At 38.0% G+C, this 15,067-nt stretch overlaps 1 protein-coding gene across 6 annotated transcripts in view; it reads right to left on the bottom strand.

Annotated features, from left to right (window-relative positions):
• Positions 1 to 13,518, bottom strand: part of LOC117243122 (thyrotroph embryonic factor) — a 100,956-nt gene extending 87,438 nt beyond the window's left edge. The window contains exons 1-2 of one of the 6 annotated variants that reach the window (XM_033510352.1): positions 13,046 to 13,518; positions 1,038 to 1,067 (exon numbers count right to left, since the gene is read on the bottom strand). In XM_033510352.1, the coding sequence (XP_033366243.1) occupies positions 1,038 to 1,067; positions 13,046 to 13,424 (409 nt within the window). In that variant the 5' untranslated portion in view covers positions 13,425 to 13,518. The remainder of the gene's footprint in view (positions 1 to 1,037; positions 1,068 to 13,045) is intronic. The other 5 variants (XM_033510351.1, XM_033510355.1, XM_033510354.1 and 2 more) reach the window with 5 other exon arrangements.
• Positions 13,519 to 15,067: the final 1,549 nt, after the last annotated feature.

The following is a 15,067-nucleotide window of genomic DNA, read 5'->3' as shown; positions in this document are numbered from 1 at the left end:
AAGGTGTTAAGTAAAATGAAATGATTTCTCATCTGCTCTTGTCAATCTCGTTTAATTGTCTTGTCATTTTCTGAATTTGTAGTAGAGTAGAATGTTCCCTGTTTCGTGTTTAGAGAAATTACTCGTCGTGTTCACTATACTACGTTTGACTCTTCTCTACACCTAATCGGTTCACTATCGTAAAATAAACGGATGCTTAAGCTGCTTCTACCTACGCTTCCTAATCGCTTGCAAGTGCATCGATATCGTTCTGAGAACCGTATTTCAGAAATTAAAAGTTTGGACTCGAAGGACAACCATCATTACAATTGAAAACTTTCAAATTTTGTGATATTCGGAGCTCCAAATTTTTATTAAAACTCAAAATGTTTCGAATATTTAAATCAGAGATTTTTCAATGCGGCGGATCTTCCAATTAGAAATTCTCAAACATTCCATGTCTCGAATGTTTTGTCTCGAATTACACGTTTTCCAATGTTCCAAATGTTTTCACTTAGAAACTTTTAACGCTCCACGTTTTCGAATATCCAATGTTCCAAAGCTCCGAATTTCCAAACTTTTAAATTCTTCTAGCATCAGATTAAATATGAAAAATTTCGAGGTTGCAGATTTTCAAACTTGGAAATTTTCAAATATCAGAATTTCGAAACAACGTCCAAGGAACGAAAGATCCTGGACATCTCATTATTGCGCCACGCGAAAAAAATCTGCACGCGGATCTGTCGCGTCAAGTTCTCGATACCCTTCGATGCACGTTTCTAATGCCTACGTGTGTGAAAGAGAGTAAAAGCGTGAATGGAAAACTGAGGAAAGAAAGAAAACTCATGCAAATGAGAGAACACGTCCCACTATTGTCCTCGTTCCAGAAAAGTTAGGATAGAAGATTTATGGTGGTAAACGACGATCATTGCGTGGATCGTTCGTCCGGGGTTGTGGATGCAAAAACGCGTAAGAAAATAAAAAGAATATAAAGAAAAGAAAGAAAGAAAGAGAGAAAAAAAAAAGAAGAAATGTATGAGCTGTCGTTTGTCACTTACCCTTCAGAGAGGATGTTATCATGGGGTCACCTGAAAATGATACAAGTACAGTATTTGCGTGAACGTCAATGTATGATAATGAGAAAGATAAATAGACAGATTATAAAAAGAGCGACAGGATGAAAAAAAGAGGAGAAAAGAGATCTTTGATATAAATCTCGATACGAGTTATATCGAGAACAAAGACAATGAAAGATCAAAGAAATAGAGAAGATGAAGACGTGTTTTTTGGCTAATCTGTTTCTTGTTTAGCTTACTATATACATGTAATCGTTGAAATTTCTCGCTTCTACGGTGATCGCGATTGCCACGAGATCCATGTTTTTATTATGGTTTGCTGAAAAAGATAATTTTGCAAAATACACGTGTCGCACCTTGTACGAATGTATCTAACGATCGGTGCCACATATATAGAATATAAAAACCACGAACAAACACTTATATCGTATAGAGACTACAAAATAGTATATGCACACTATTGTATTTAGATATTGTATTTATTTACATACAATACTTGGCCATGTAGAACCAAAGTATGTTAAATTTCGTATCGTTCAATAGCATTCAATATATAGTAATATAATAATATGTCATAACATATTGGTAATATAGTAATATTTTATATATATACACAGTAATAGTCTTTCATTATTATTCGATCTTCATACGACCAGAAAAATCTGATACTCTAAGGGTGAAATGTGTGCAACGCTTGGACCAAAAGCTTCATTGGAGAATACGGTTGCGTGCAAATACTCTCTAGTAGCAGCACTGTACACGCGCTAAATGAAATGTCTCGCCTGTATATACCTGAAACTAAAGAAGCAACGGAGATGATCTTTCCGTATCTGTTGGACATCTCCGTATCTTGCACTTACGTCCATCGTTCGTGACGGAATATCATTTCAGCTGGCGAAAAGATGAAAGAGAGCGAGAGTAGTCGCACAGGATCGTGTCGTGAGAAGCGTGGGCCCAGCACAGCGAAGCAGGGAGGGTCTCTGGGCCGAGATCTCGGAGGACTCGGGGTCAGAGATCAGCGTTCGCCGCAGAAAAGAACGGGAAAATGTTCCTCTCGCGAGAGATACCCTATCTCTGTTCTCGCATAATACGCAAGTGGGAGTATTCGTATACGGACGCGCTTAGCAAACTGTCTTCGCGACGGCAACCTTCGCAAAGCAGACCCCTCTTCTTCTTCTCTCTCTTTGTTCAGCCTCATTCTTCGCGTTTCACTCTCTACGTACGTCCTCATTCCCTTTATTAGTCTTTGTCTCATCTCGTCCCCTTTCGCCGGAAAAAAATATCGCCATTCGTTGCGACGTATCGTTACACGAGAAGGAAATGACGATGTGTCCCTTTCGGTGCTGCGGTTGATGGTTTTTTCATTCGGAGTATCGTAGCAGTTGCACGCAGATTTCTTTTGGCTTAGTTTTGCAATTCCCAAGGTTAAGAGAAAGTTGGCCAAAGTTAGGGGAAATTTCGGAGAGGAGGGAATTTTGGTAATTTGCAAGTTCGAGGATAACGCAGTGTATGGAAGGCTAGGTGAGATCGATCAGGATTGCGACAACGGTATTGGTAAAGTAAATTGCTAGGGGGAGCGTTTGGACTCGAAGATTCAAACGTTTGGAGAAATCGAAAAGTTTAAAAGATTCGCAAATTAAAAATACAATTCGCTCTGTGAATAAGAGCTCGCACCGTCCGTAAGTAATGATTCATAATGGAAAATAATCTGCAGCGATCCTGACGCCTGTTACAAACCGAGTTAAATAAACCTCCAAAAACGTGCGCTTGTCATCACTCTCGCCAACCGATCATTACCAGGTGCAAATTATACCTTCCTCTCGTTCCAACCGAAAGCCTCAATTTGCCTGAAAATAATGTTAAATATTCAGCGCGTTAAAAACCTCTCATCTTCCAACTACGAAAATTATTATTTATCGGGAAAGTCGGCGTATTAGCCACAATAAGAATAATAAACGAGAAGAAAACAGCTACCGGTGAGCAGACATCAGCCACCATGAATGAATAACGTATGCAAACGCTTGATTAGAGAGAATGATATTGGCAGAAGCTAGAAGCCGCGAGTAGAAGTGTAAATCTATTCACTGTCAGGATGCAATTACACCGGTGCCTAGCAACGCTAACTAGCCGAGGTTTCGCTTTAATCGCGAATATGAGTTATCGTATGTTTTCCCCCTTGGAACCCAGGTTCCAATAAACGACCGTGCTTGTTCCTTTCAATGCTTGGATACGCGAGAAAGATACGGTAAATGTAGTCAACGCACGAGATTTCACAATTACCTTAACAATTATCTATTTCTTGTTCCTTCGTTTTCGAGAATAATCGGCGCGTTTCCATTGGAAATAAAATAGCGAATTGTGAAATAAAATCTTCCGCGATGTCTACTCGTCGTTGTACTTTGGTAAATGAAACACATTTCAGGATGCACGGTGCCACGTGCGAGCTTGGCTGCACGTGGAAATGCGTGTGCTACGGGCATCAGATCTTTGAGAATGTGATATAATTGAGTGAATTATCTGACCAACTAAATTTACTCCGTACGATCAGCAAATATATCGCTCTCAACGTAACAAAGCACAAAACATAAATAAACAAGAGATTCCAGGACGAAGAATCGAGAAAGAGTCACAGTTTGAAGAATGGGATCGTATCCGATGAAATCCAGTTTAAAGTTCAATTATTATACATTTGTGGATAATTAACGCTTTATATTAATGAGTGAAAACCTGAACTGAACCGAACGTTCCTACAATATGACTGAAATTCCTGAGCGAATCCTTGAAGATTCGAGAAAGGATCAAAGTTCGGAGAATAAAATCCTATCCGATAAGACTCGCTTCAAAATTAAATTATTATCCTTTTGTAAATAATTAGTATTTTATATTAATGAGTGAGAACCTGAAATCAATTGAATTGTTGCTACAATGTGATTGAGATTCCTGATTCCACGAGGACACGAGAAAGGATCACAGTTCAGTGCAGAAAATCAGCTCGTATTCAATCAAATTCACTTTACGCTCAAGTTCAAAATTCTTTTATTTCTATCTTGTTGTTAAATATATTACTAATATGCGAAAATCTGGATTCGACCCAACATCCTTACGATATGACATAATTTGTGATTTATGATTGTAATCGATCGAAGGTTCCCTTTGACTGTCTCGATATTTCGTAGAGTGTCGCACGATTCAAGGAACGAGTCGCGGGCTGAGTCATCGCGCGAAATCCACCGGAAGATCAGATCGGCCCACACGCGCTGCTCATGGCTCGCATGTGCAAGAGATGCACGCACTGATGCAGCTTCATGGGCCACAGCCTGGTCAGGGGATCACAGCCGCGATTTTCCACGAACGACGACCCATGATTCGAATCTACTGTCCTAAAAATCTATCTTCCCTAGTTGCGATCATTCCTCCAGAACATATATTTTTCTAGAAACCGACGAAATACTTGTTAACCACAACTTCTAGTGTGGCTAACAATTTGAAGATGTTCCTAAGTCAATTCCATTATATCCAAGTTTGTATTAATATTATTCACATTATTTTACTTTTTATATTTGTTACTGATAATACTTCAAGAAATTACCTACATGGAAAGATCCCGACTGATCATGACACACGGTGAACAACTGGAACAGGAGGAAGTTTGTAAAATAAGAGGTCGAAGAAGGCAGCATAATTTCAAAGAGTATATTTGTATTTAATAGGAGCAACGAATGAACATAATATGTATCACAGAATAAACGACTGTTGCCAGTATAGTAAGAAATGTTTGCTATAAAATATCCGCCACCCTGTGAGGTTCTACGAAACCAAACTGATCAACTTTTGTCGACTTCTCAATTTCTCAATTTCACTACACAAGTACAGTGGAACTTGGTTTATATGAACGAAATTTTAGCAGTGGCTAATTAACTGAACTTTAGCTGAGCTCCTATTTACCTCAACTATCACCGAGCGTCGATCCATTCATATATGAACATCTAACAATGTACACTGTAGACGTTATGTGACACATTATATATATATATATATATATATATATATATATATATAATTTAATAGCAAATGTTTCGTGGATTCCTCTCATTTGAACACGAACTTCTATTAATTGAACCAAGAATCACAGATGGATTTCTATTATATGAACGACCTGCTTACTTACATGAATCAACTTATCCCCCAACAAGTTCGCATAAACGGAGTTCTACTGTACAATTAATGTGCCTGTTACATAAGCGCGATTAACGTTCAATCGTGTTCGATGCAAAGAGACGAAAGTCTGAAACCCAAAGAGGAAGACAGAAGAGCCGTGCGTCGCATAGTATCGAAGCCTTGAACAACCCGGAGGAAGGGAAAAAACATGGAAAATCCCCATGAACAGCGGAAGTCATTTGCTCCTCGGGGACTTCGCAAGCAACAGGACAAATCCGCACGTGTAGGTACGTAGAAATTACCGAATGTCAACACGATTACAGAGAACGTCGCGACAATTAGTTCCACCTTGGTTATTCAATGGACAAGAAGATCCAGCGAACAATCTTTCGTAGATCTTTCGTAGATCCTTTGCAGATCTTTTACTTCGGTGTGCATCGTGTGTAATCGAATGGATCCTGGTCTGTGTTCGCAACGTATCTCAAGGACGCGCGCGTTCCGTCTCGTTGCCGAGGATAATGCAACGTTCCAGGATAACTCCGCGGTCTCGATGATGTTGATTTCTAAGCGGGGAATCGCAGGATACGCGAATAATCGATTTCCACCTCCTGTTTCTCCCACTTTGTCAATCGTGAATCTCTCCCGCCGCCGGATTAGCACGAGGTAAACCGAGTGAGTCTCTTTCTGTCTCGATTCCATTCGTTCCGCGATTCGTTTCCACCTCTTTTCTAAGCTACGACGCGATTTTTTTCCCTCGTGTAACGCCTACTTGACGATCAAGGATTCGCTGGAAAGCGAGCTTCGTATTCACTTTCGAACGGTTGCAAGCAGGGACGGTATCCATTTTGATATTTACACTCGGATATCTTGATTGATCTTAGCCCTGTCCAACCCTTCCAGTCAGAGATAGTTTTGTGCACGTATATCGCAAATTGGAAACTTGATTAATTCTTCTGTCAAGTATTAGGTTGTCCCAAAGTTCTTTTCAAAGTTTTATAAGGAAATAATAGATGCACGATATTGTTTGTTTTATATTATTTTATTGAATTATGTATGGTCCATTCTGTTCTATTGGAACGAATAATATTAATAACATAATAATGTGTAATTATATTACAATAATATAAATAATATAAAACACAAAATATTGTGCATCTATTGCTTCCTTATGAAGTAACAGAAACTTTTGGGACAACGTAATACAATAAGAGTAGAGTCTTGTTTTTCTCTTTGATTTTTGTAATTTTGTATGCGTCTTTCATTTTTATCCTTTCACTATTTTATTCTCCTTCGAGTATTATGCTTTAGTCATTGCTGGTTTTAGTGATAATAACCATATATCGGTATGTACGTATTGATATATACATATATATCGGTCATAAATGTTAGGATATTTAGACACTCTTGTGCAATTGAACTAATGTTATTAGTAATATTTTTACGAGTCACGAAACCAAACTAACAGTGATAATAAATGTTGTTCCAAGGCATCGAATAATACAAACTACGAATTGTCTTATTATTCTATTCGACGCAGACTTCGACAATTAATACAATGTATTCTGTAAGCAACAATCTGTAACTCGTTAATTCTTTAATATCATTAGTTGATGAATTATTGTGCAACAGAGCTCTGCTGATATTTATCGCAGTACAAAGTGAATAAATTAACGATCAAGTGAATAGCAACCTACAATTTGTAACTCGTCAATTCTTCAATGTTATGAGATTTATATTGATATTTATTCCAGTGCAAAGTGAATAATTAAATAACGATTAAGTAAATGGTAATTTTACGACACGCAATTACGTTGGACCTATTCCACCCCCGAACCCACAGGAGATTAATTACTGTTGATTACTGTTATTATTACTGTTACTTATTATAATCACTGCAATTATTATTATCATTATCACATCGTTCAGATTTCATATTTTCATTATAACTTTTTAATTATGTATCATATTAATTATTCTATACTAATTGAGAGTTATATTTCTGATATTTAGCGAAACAAATTGTTTTCGTTTACTACTTATTTTGCATTTTCTATTATATTATATAAGAAATGTAATATATATCATCACGAATATTAAAAAAGGATATACAGTGAAGTATTTGGTTATTCGAGCCCGGTTTAACCAAAATTCCGTATTATTCGAAACACTTTGAACTTTACCATAATACATTTCACTTCCTTCGCAAGTTTAAAACGAATACGATAAAAGAATACGACTATGTAAACAGTCAATGTAGCCTTAAAGCACTTGATCAAATTTCCAATCAATTAAATGTAATCAATTCGACCAATGAGTAATATATATAATATGAATAATAAATAATGGAACCTAGATACACGTACAATATTGTTTTTCTTATAACTTTATTGCACGATTTAGTAACAATCTTGCACCCTTTTGTATTATTCCTTGGTTCGTGTCCACATTACGGTCGAATGATCGAGATTCTACCGTGTTTATCATCGAACACAATAAGATAGATATCAGATCCAAGATGCTGTTATATAATTAAGAAACGAGAAAAGTCCAAGAAAAATTTCTGGATCGTGGAAAGAGGTAAAAGAAAAAGATCGATGGACTTTCGCGTACACTTAGCGAATACTGGCCACACGATTTGAATAAAAGAATAGCATAAAAGTACAGGACAGGCCAGTAGAAGACAGTACAGCTGATGGAAATGGCGAACGATTAGATACGGTTTTCATGTACCGCCACTCCGGATGATGGACGTTGCTGTTTATTTCACCGACGGGATTATCGTGAATTTCCATGGGAGAAAAATAACCGCGTGCATGCATTGCCACGTTATTCGTAACGGTCTCCTGCTATGAAAACACTCGTTCTTTCGGTTTATTTCGACGACGCTGTCGAAAAATGTACACGGATCTGAATAATTCCAGAATGTAGAACGAGAAGATGCAGGAAAATAACGATAGCTTTGTATGTGGACTGGCAGACGAATCTATTTGGCTTTACAACGACCCATTTCTTGGAAACTTGATTAACTTTTTATAAACTACATATGAAGGCAGGATCTCGTCTCTCTCTCTCTCTCTTTCTCTCTCTCTGCGTTATATAATTTTGTATGTACATTTCTTCTTTTTCCAAGTTTCATTTCTCTTCAAGATTCATGCTTTGACCATAGATAGTATTAGTAAAATGAAATTTTTGCATATTAATTATCTTGATACTTAGCTGGACCATCTTCAGCATAAATATGTTTACAATGAGTATTCGTATTTTTATACTAATATTTTATAAAGCACCTAAAGTTTAAGCGTCCTGTAACTTCCATATGCACTTTTTAATTGGTTTCGAATTTTACCAATATAACCGTGACAATCGTGTCTTGTAACGCTCATTACGCATATGGTTGTTCATTTAAATGTAAAAAAGTTCGTACGATGAAAGTGGAAGAACGAGCAAAAGGTAAAGCTTGGAGGTTGGCAGGTTGCTGGAATTATTAATTAAAAACATTAAAAAGTAGCTAGTAGTTGTTCGTTTAATTTCATCCTTGGTGTCTCGCGAAACGAAAGCATCGCCATACGACGTTCTCAATGTCTTCATTTATTATTACACCAACATCTGAAGCTTCTCTTTGTGTTTCAATTTCACACGTTTTTTCGGTGAAAGATTATATTAATCGGCCTTTTGTAGAACAATTTCTCTGCAACTTGTCGAGTTTGACGTACCGAGCAGATTCGATATTTCTGAAGAAGAATTAACGTGAATGCAGAGGAACGACAAAGAGGAAAATTAATTGTTTATCTTCACATTTCATTGATGTTTTATCGTGGCTTCGATTTGACGCACGCGGGTTAAATAAATTTATTAAACAAACTTAAGCGAAAAATTCAACAGTATTATAGTAAATAATGGTAAATAAATCACCTTTGATATATGCAATCTCCAATGGAAGCAATAAAATCTAGCAAAGAATCGATAACGAATTAGCAGCTCTATTGCATTAAATCGATATAAGATCAAAGAATCGAGCCCACCGGCGGCCACGCGATAATCATTATGATCGAAGGCAATCTTGCAGAAAATGACCATCGTAACCTGTAATGAGCCACTTCCTTCGGTCATAGTAGCCAAGTTAAGCAAGCGGGTTACACAGCTTAACCCTACCACGATCCTCGAATTTTTATAGTTTAACCTTGTTCTTCTTATTTTAGCGGATAGGAAAGATTTCTAACATTTTAGAAAGATGTTTAATTTTAAAGGATTAAGATACGAAATCATGCATATCGAGAAGTCTTTTCTCACCTTTTGTCCAACGCGACCGAAGGGTTAAAGAGTATGTTTTGTGACGTTTAACGACGATTACTTGGCGATTACGATCAACTGCAATTTTTCCAACATTATTTTACACATCATCTGGTAAACTAATTCTTCTAACTTATCGGAAGAATTCAAATTGATTGGTCCAATATTAAAGAAGTCATTCTGCTTTAAAAAGCGCTAACTGTGTATATGTACTTATTAACAGAATAAATGCGATTTAGAGCGATAAGCGTGATTTCTTCGATCTTTGTATTTCCTACACTTCTTAGAATATCCTCAAATTATCAATATATCGTATATTGTCGACATTTCAAAATTCTAAACTAGAAGGATCAATGTGTATTATCAATACAATATTGTCAATAAATACTTCGTCAACAAGTATTTGTAATAAACATTTATAACAGATTGTATTGTATCTATAATATACATCGATCCTTTTAGTTAATAAGCTTGAAACATTGACGATATACATATATCGATAATCTATGGACACCCTTAGAACAGCACCCAATAAAGTAGTCGCTAATAATCTTGCAGTTGATGCGACTCTAAATAACAATAAGAACACCGATATTCAAAACCAAGAAAAGAAAGGAGGAGAGAAAAGAAACGAAAGAAAGAAAAGGAAGCGAAGGAACAATTTTGACAGAGCTAGACACTTGGAGGCGTCAGCATGACGGAGATGCGACACGAAAGACGCGAGTTTTCTGAGAGGAACGTTTGCGTAACCGAGAGCCACCGACGCACATACACATAATCTATGGAGGTTACAGGCTCTTACGTATCCAACGGGCCGAGAAACAAAAATGTCGACGAAAACGACTCGATCGACTCGAGTAAATCCACCCTGTCTGGTAGACTGTCACGAAGGGATGAACACGAGGAACGAAGAAGAAGAAGAAGAAGAAGTTTCGACGCAACCGTCGCTGAAAACGAACGCTGAATTATTCATGGGGAATCTGTTGCTTTTATTCGACACCCCTGCGTTGTCGTTTGTACTTTGAATTTATTTAGGGAAAACCGATAGAAACGGTTTGCTTCGATGAAAATCGTGCGTGTAACGTTGATTAGAGGGTTGGCGATGGAATTTTATTACACATACGTAGACACTATTATGCAGAGTCGGCTGGAAAATTTGATAAGTTTCACTGGATTTATTAGGGGGAAATTCTGAGAGATTCGTGCAGTAGACTTTGAACTTTGCACAACTCGAGGGACTATCGTTGTTGTTAAAAATAAATAATAGTATATTTTGATCAGCAGCTTTTAGGAAAATATTCTGTTGAGAATTTCTTTGGCGCGAACTTTGAGCTTCGACCTATTGATGTTACAAGTAAATGATAAATAATAAAATTTGATAAACGATTGGAATTTTTTAAAGGGAAACTTTGTCGAGAGCTTCTTGGGGGACTTTGGGGAACTCGAAAAATTACTTTTAATATACCAATAGACAAAATATAATATTTATTACATGAAAGAATAATTGGCGTTAGTATTTAATGAAATTATTCTTTATTTGTACATTTTATCCTGAAATATCCGTCGTTAAAAGTAGCTAAATTTATTATGAGCAAAGAAGAGTTCAATTGTGAGAACTCAAAAAGACATTTCGTTATAAATTTAGCAATGTAGATATAACGTTTAAATTTGATGTGGCAATAACGTTTCGTCCTTTGGAAGAATGAAAATAAAAAAAGGAAAGAAAATTCGATTTAATCTGTATAACAAGACGATTAGATATCATATTAGATAGAGTAACATATTAGATATCAATTATTGTAATCGATGGATCTGTTCGGTTTTTCGTCCGCATTCATTCGACGCTACCAAGAGATTTAGCCTGTAAGAAACGCGATCCTCCGGGGTATAACCAGGCCAAAATGTACAGGAACAGAGAATGGGATTTTAATCAGGACGATATACATGAAAGAGAAGGTAAACTGCCCGACGTTATTAATTCCTTGAGAAAGATCGAGCCATTTGGTGATTGACGTCGCGTGACGTTCGACCACGCCGTCGCTTATGTAATTTCGCGGCGAATCCTCCAGGGTTGCGAACAGGATAATAACTATACGGAAGCCAAGGACGAGATTCGGTAGAATCCGAAGAATCGCGAAAAAAATTCACCGAATTTTTCTTTCGAATATTTCTTGATAATTTTCAGGATAAAATAAATCTTTCGATAATAATTCTTAACAATCGGTAAATTTTCATGGAAAATATCAGTTGCAGAGTCTCGTTTACTGTTTGAATCAGGGATATCGATCGGGAAACGTAAAGAAAATTTGCGATAAAACCACGCGATTAAGAGATTTCGATGTTCAAATCATCTGGTTAGAAATAAAAATGTAAATTAATATAAGAAGCTGAAAAGGTATTAGCTTTAAGATAATAAGTTACACAAAAAACAATTCTACATACAAGTTTCTGCAAGCTGTATGGTTTACATCGATACACCGTATATTTCTCACATACTTATTCCTGGCTTCCCATTATTATTTAAAACAATCACACGCTTGGCAAATCAACGACGTGAAATTTTTGCGAAAAATAGAATCTTTGTGGAAAAATAACGTTATGAAAATTATTTGCACGTATGCACCTCTATTTAAATAATCAGATGCTTCCCGGGTAAAAATCAGCGCATTACGCAGCCATTTCACGGACCACGTCGTATGTCCGCTACTCCGCGTACAACCTTACGACCGTGCATTGAGAATCGCCTGTTCGTACACGCCCTTATTTCCAAATACACACGTCTATTACCTTCGTTGAAACAATTATCCGAAAATTACTCAAATCTAGCCACCGTGCGTTGCTGGAAAGCAGATTTTCTTTCGGTTTCTTTGCGCGTTTCGTTCGACCAATACGCCTCCTTACGTTTACGACTGTGTCGAGTCTATACGAAATAACCAATCAGATAAAATATACATTAGTCCCTCAAATTTGCGCGCCACTATTTTTACGCGAGTCTCTCGTTTACGTGCTAAATTACGACACAATTTACGCGGTGGCCTTTACGCGCGGTTTTTAGTTCACGCGGCCAGAAGATACATTTTGCTAGAAGTTTTCAAAGTAACAAGCGCACACAATAGCTTATTCGACGATGTTAAAACGCATCGGTGCTATATGAGATAAAGATAAGAGCACATTACGTTGCGGCAGTCACCGTATGTGTACATATTTTCCTCTTTCCTACTGACAGCCTTTATTTTCGCGATTTTCATTGAAATTTTCATTCGAAACGAATCCACGTGGAACGGTTAGTCCGTGTAAATTGGCTGTACGCTGAAACTACGCGTAATAACGCGCTAGTCTTCTTTCCAGCAACCCACACCTTCACACTCATACCTGTACGCACCGGCTCACGAAAATACTTCACGCGACGTAACAGGTGTCGAAATACTTTCGTGAGTACCTGTACCTCTATAAATATCCCTTGTCATACCCAAGTAACTACGCAAATACCTAACAATGCACGGTCCGTAACGAGAAGCCATAAAGAAATTAGTATTGGATACCTGTTCGGTCGTAAGGAGCGGCTCTCCTCGGCGCGATTTGTCCCTTAACAGGGTGGAACTGGTGCTGTTGGTGTAAGGGTGGCGTCTGGGCGGGTTGTAACTGCATATGATACTGCTGAGAAGTGGAATAATGGGCGGATGCGTTCGCCGTGGATGCCGCCAACGATTGTTGCTGATACTGGCCTGGCGTCTGATACTGATTAAGATGATTCGGATGATGATAATGAGGATGGGAATGCGTGTGTGGCTGACCCGTAGCTGGACTGTGAGGGTGTGAATGGGAATGCGGGTGAGAGTACGGGCCACACCAGGTGTAATATTGCTGCCAGGAAGCGGCGGCATCCACGCTCGCCATCCCATCGCCTTCTTCGCTTCCCATTCGGACCACGGCCAACGATCTCTCCTCGATGCCAGTTTAAAACACTCCGATCATCTATCTCTCTTTCCACTCGCACGATTTTTCACTAAATACACGCGTTCTCCCTTTTCTCTGTTGCTGTTTTGTTTACGCGTTTCGACAAACTCTCAATTCCTCGTTCGATTCTTCAGAACTGTCTATCGATAGTTCGTAGACGGTTCGTCCTCGAGGAGATCGTCTTCTCTGGTTTATGTTCACACTTGCGGATACACTATGAAATTTTTATGTGTTCGGTATTTGTAGCTTGAGAAGGACACTGAATTTTATTGAGGACACCGAGGCGATGGTATTCCTGTGTTTTATGGGAGAATTATTAACCGTGTAACGGAACACAAGGGTTCAATGTATGGGGAAAGGTGCACAGTACCAAAAGCTAGTTCTCGTTCCTACCAGTACGCGAGTGATTAATACGAACGAATAATACGGTTCTGCGTAACGTATTTTGAAAGCATGTTGTTTGCTTAATTTTCGCCGACGTTCCGAGACATTAATGCTCGTCGACGTTCAGTGCGCAGACAGTTATTTTTCAGAGCTGACTTGCTGTTTCTCAGTTTCTCTAATTCAAATAATATACTATCTCTTCTTACTAATGTATCGGGCAACGATATTCGTTGCGCTACGAACCACGATATTTTTATTCTTGCGAATTATCAACCAGTGTTATAAAACTACTATACTACTATAGAAAGGACTTCCCTATTCATTCATCATCGTTGCATTTATTCCATTTACATTGTAAATCTCTTCCCGTTCATTTGAATTTAATCAAATTTGGTTTAAAATTCAATTAATAAAATAAAATAAACTTATTGTTGGAGCGGTCCCTCTATTTTCCCTACTAGAAATGTTTGTTAAATCCGCGAAGGAGACGCCGAATCTAACGACGAATTTTGACGAAAATTACACAGCTCGGCCGCAGGATATTACGTTGATTTTAATCGAAGGAACGACGCACGAGACGCAATGTCGAGAAACGAGCACGGCATGCGAGTCGCCAAGGACCCGCACATAAACCTTCGGCAAAGGATCGAGAAACAATACCTCTAGCCAATGTTAATACATCGTGATATCCCCTGCCCACGCCAGTTTCACCAGACTATAAATTTTTCATGCCGATCGGGCGTCCTGATCTCATCAAAATTCAACGCAAAGCTCGTTAAACCTTCCACGATCGAACGAAACAAAAAAAAAAGGAAATTAATCTCGAATTAAACTGGAATTACTCTATTTATTCAACGACAAACTAAATGTCACTGAAGAAGGAACGATTGTCCGAAGTCGACACATTTTTCTATTTAAGAAATTCCATTCTTTGCCCGCATAAATTTCATGATTAAAATTCACGATCCAGAACGACGATTATCTCGTTAAATTTTTGGGGAAAAAGAAACGGACCTCGAACACCGATCTCGAATCACAGTATCTCGTGAAAACGTCTAAAGCAAGATAGTCGCACGAGGAATCGCGCAAGTCCAAGGTAACAACGAAACCAGCTCGATTTAAGAAACCAAATTGGCTCTTGTCTCACACCACGCGTCCGCACATATATCTGCGAGGTACACATATGCGTATAATATACGAACGTATCGAGTATATAACGTAGA

Source organism: Bombus vosnesenskii, unplaced genomic scaffold, assembly GCF_011952255.1.
Source record: "Bombus vosnesenskii isolate JDL3184/JDL3185 unplaced genomic scaffold, Bvos_JDL3184-5_v1.1 scf7180000013265, whole genome shotgun sequence".
NCBI lineage: Eukaryota > Metazoa > Arthropoda > Insecta > Hymenoptera > Apidae > Bombus > Bombus vosnesenskii.
This window is presented reverse-complemented; position numbering and strand designations above follow the sequence as displayed.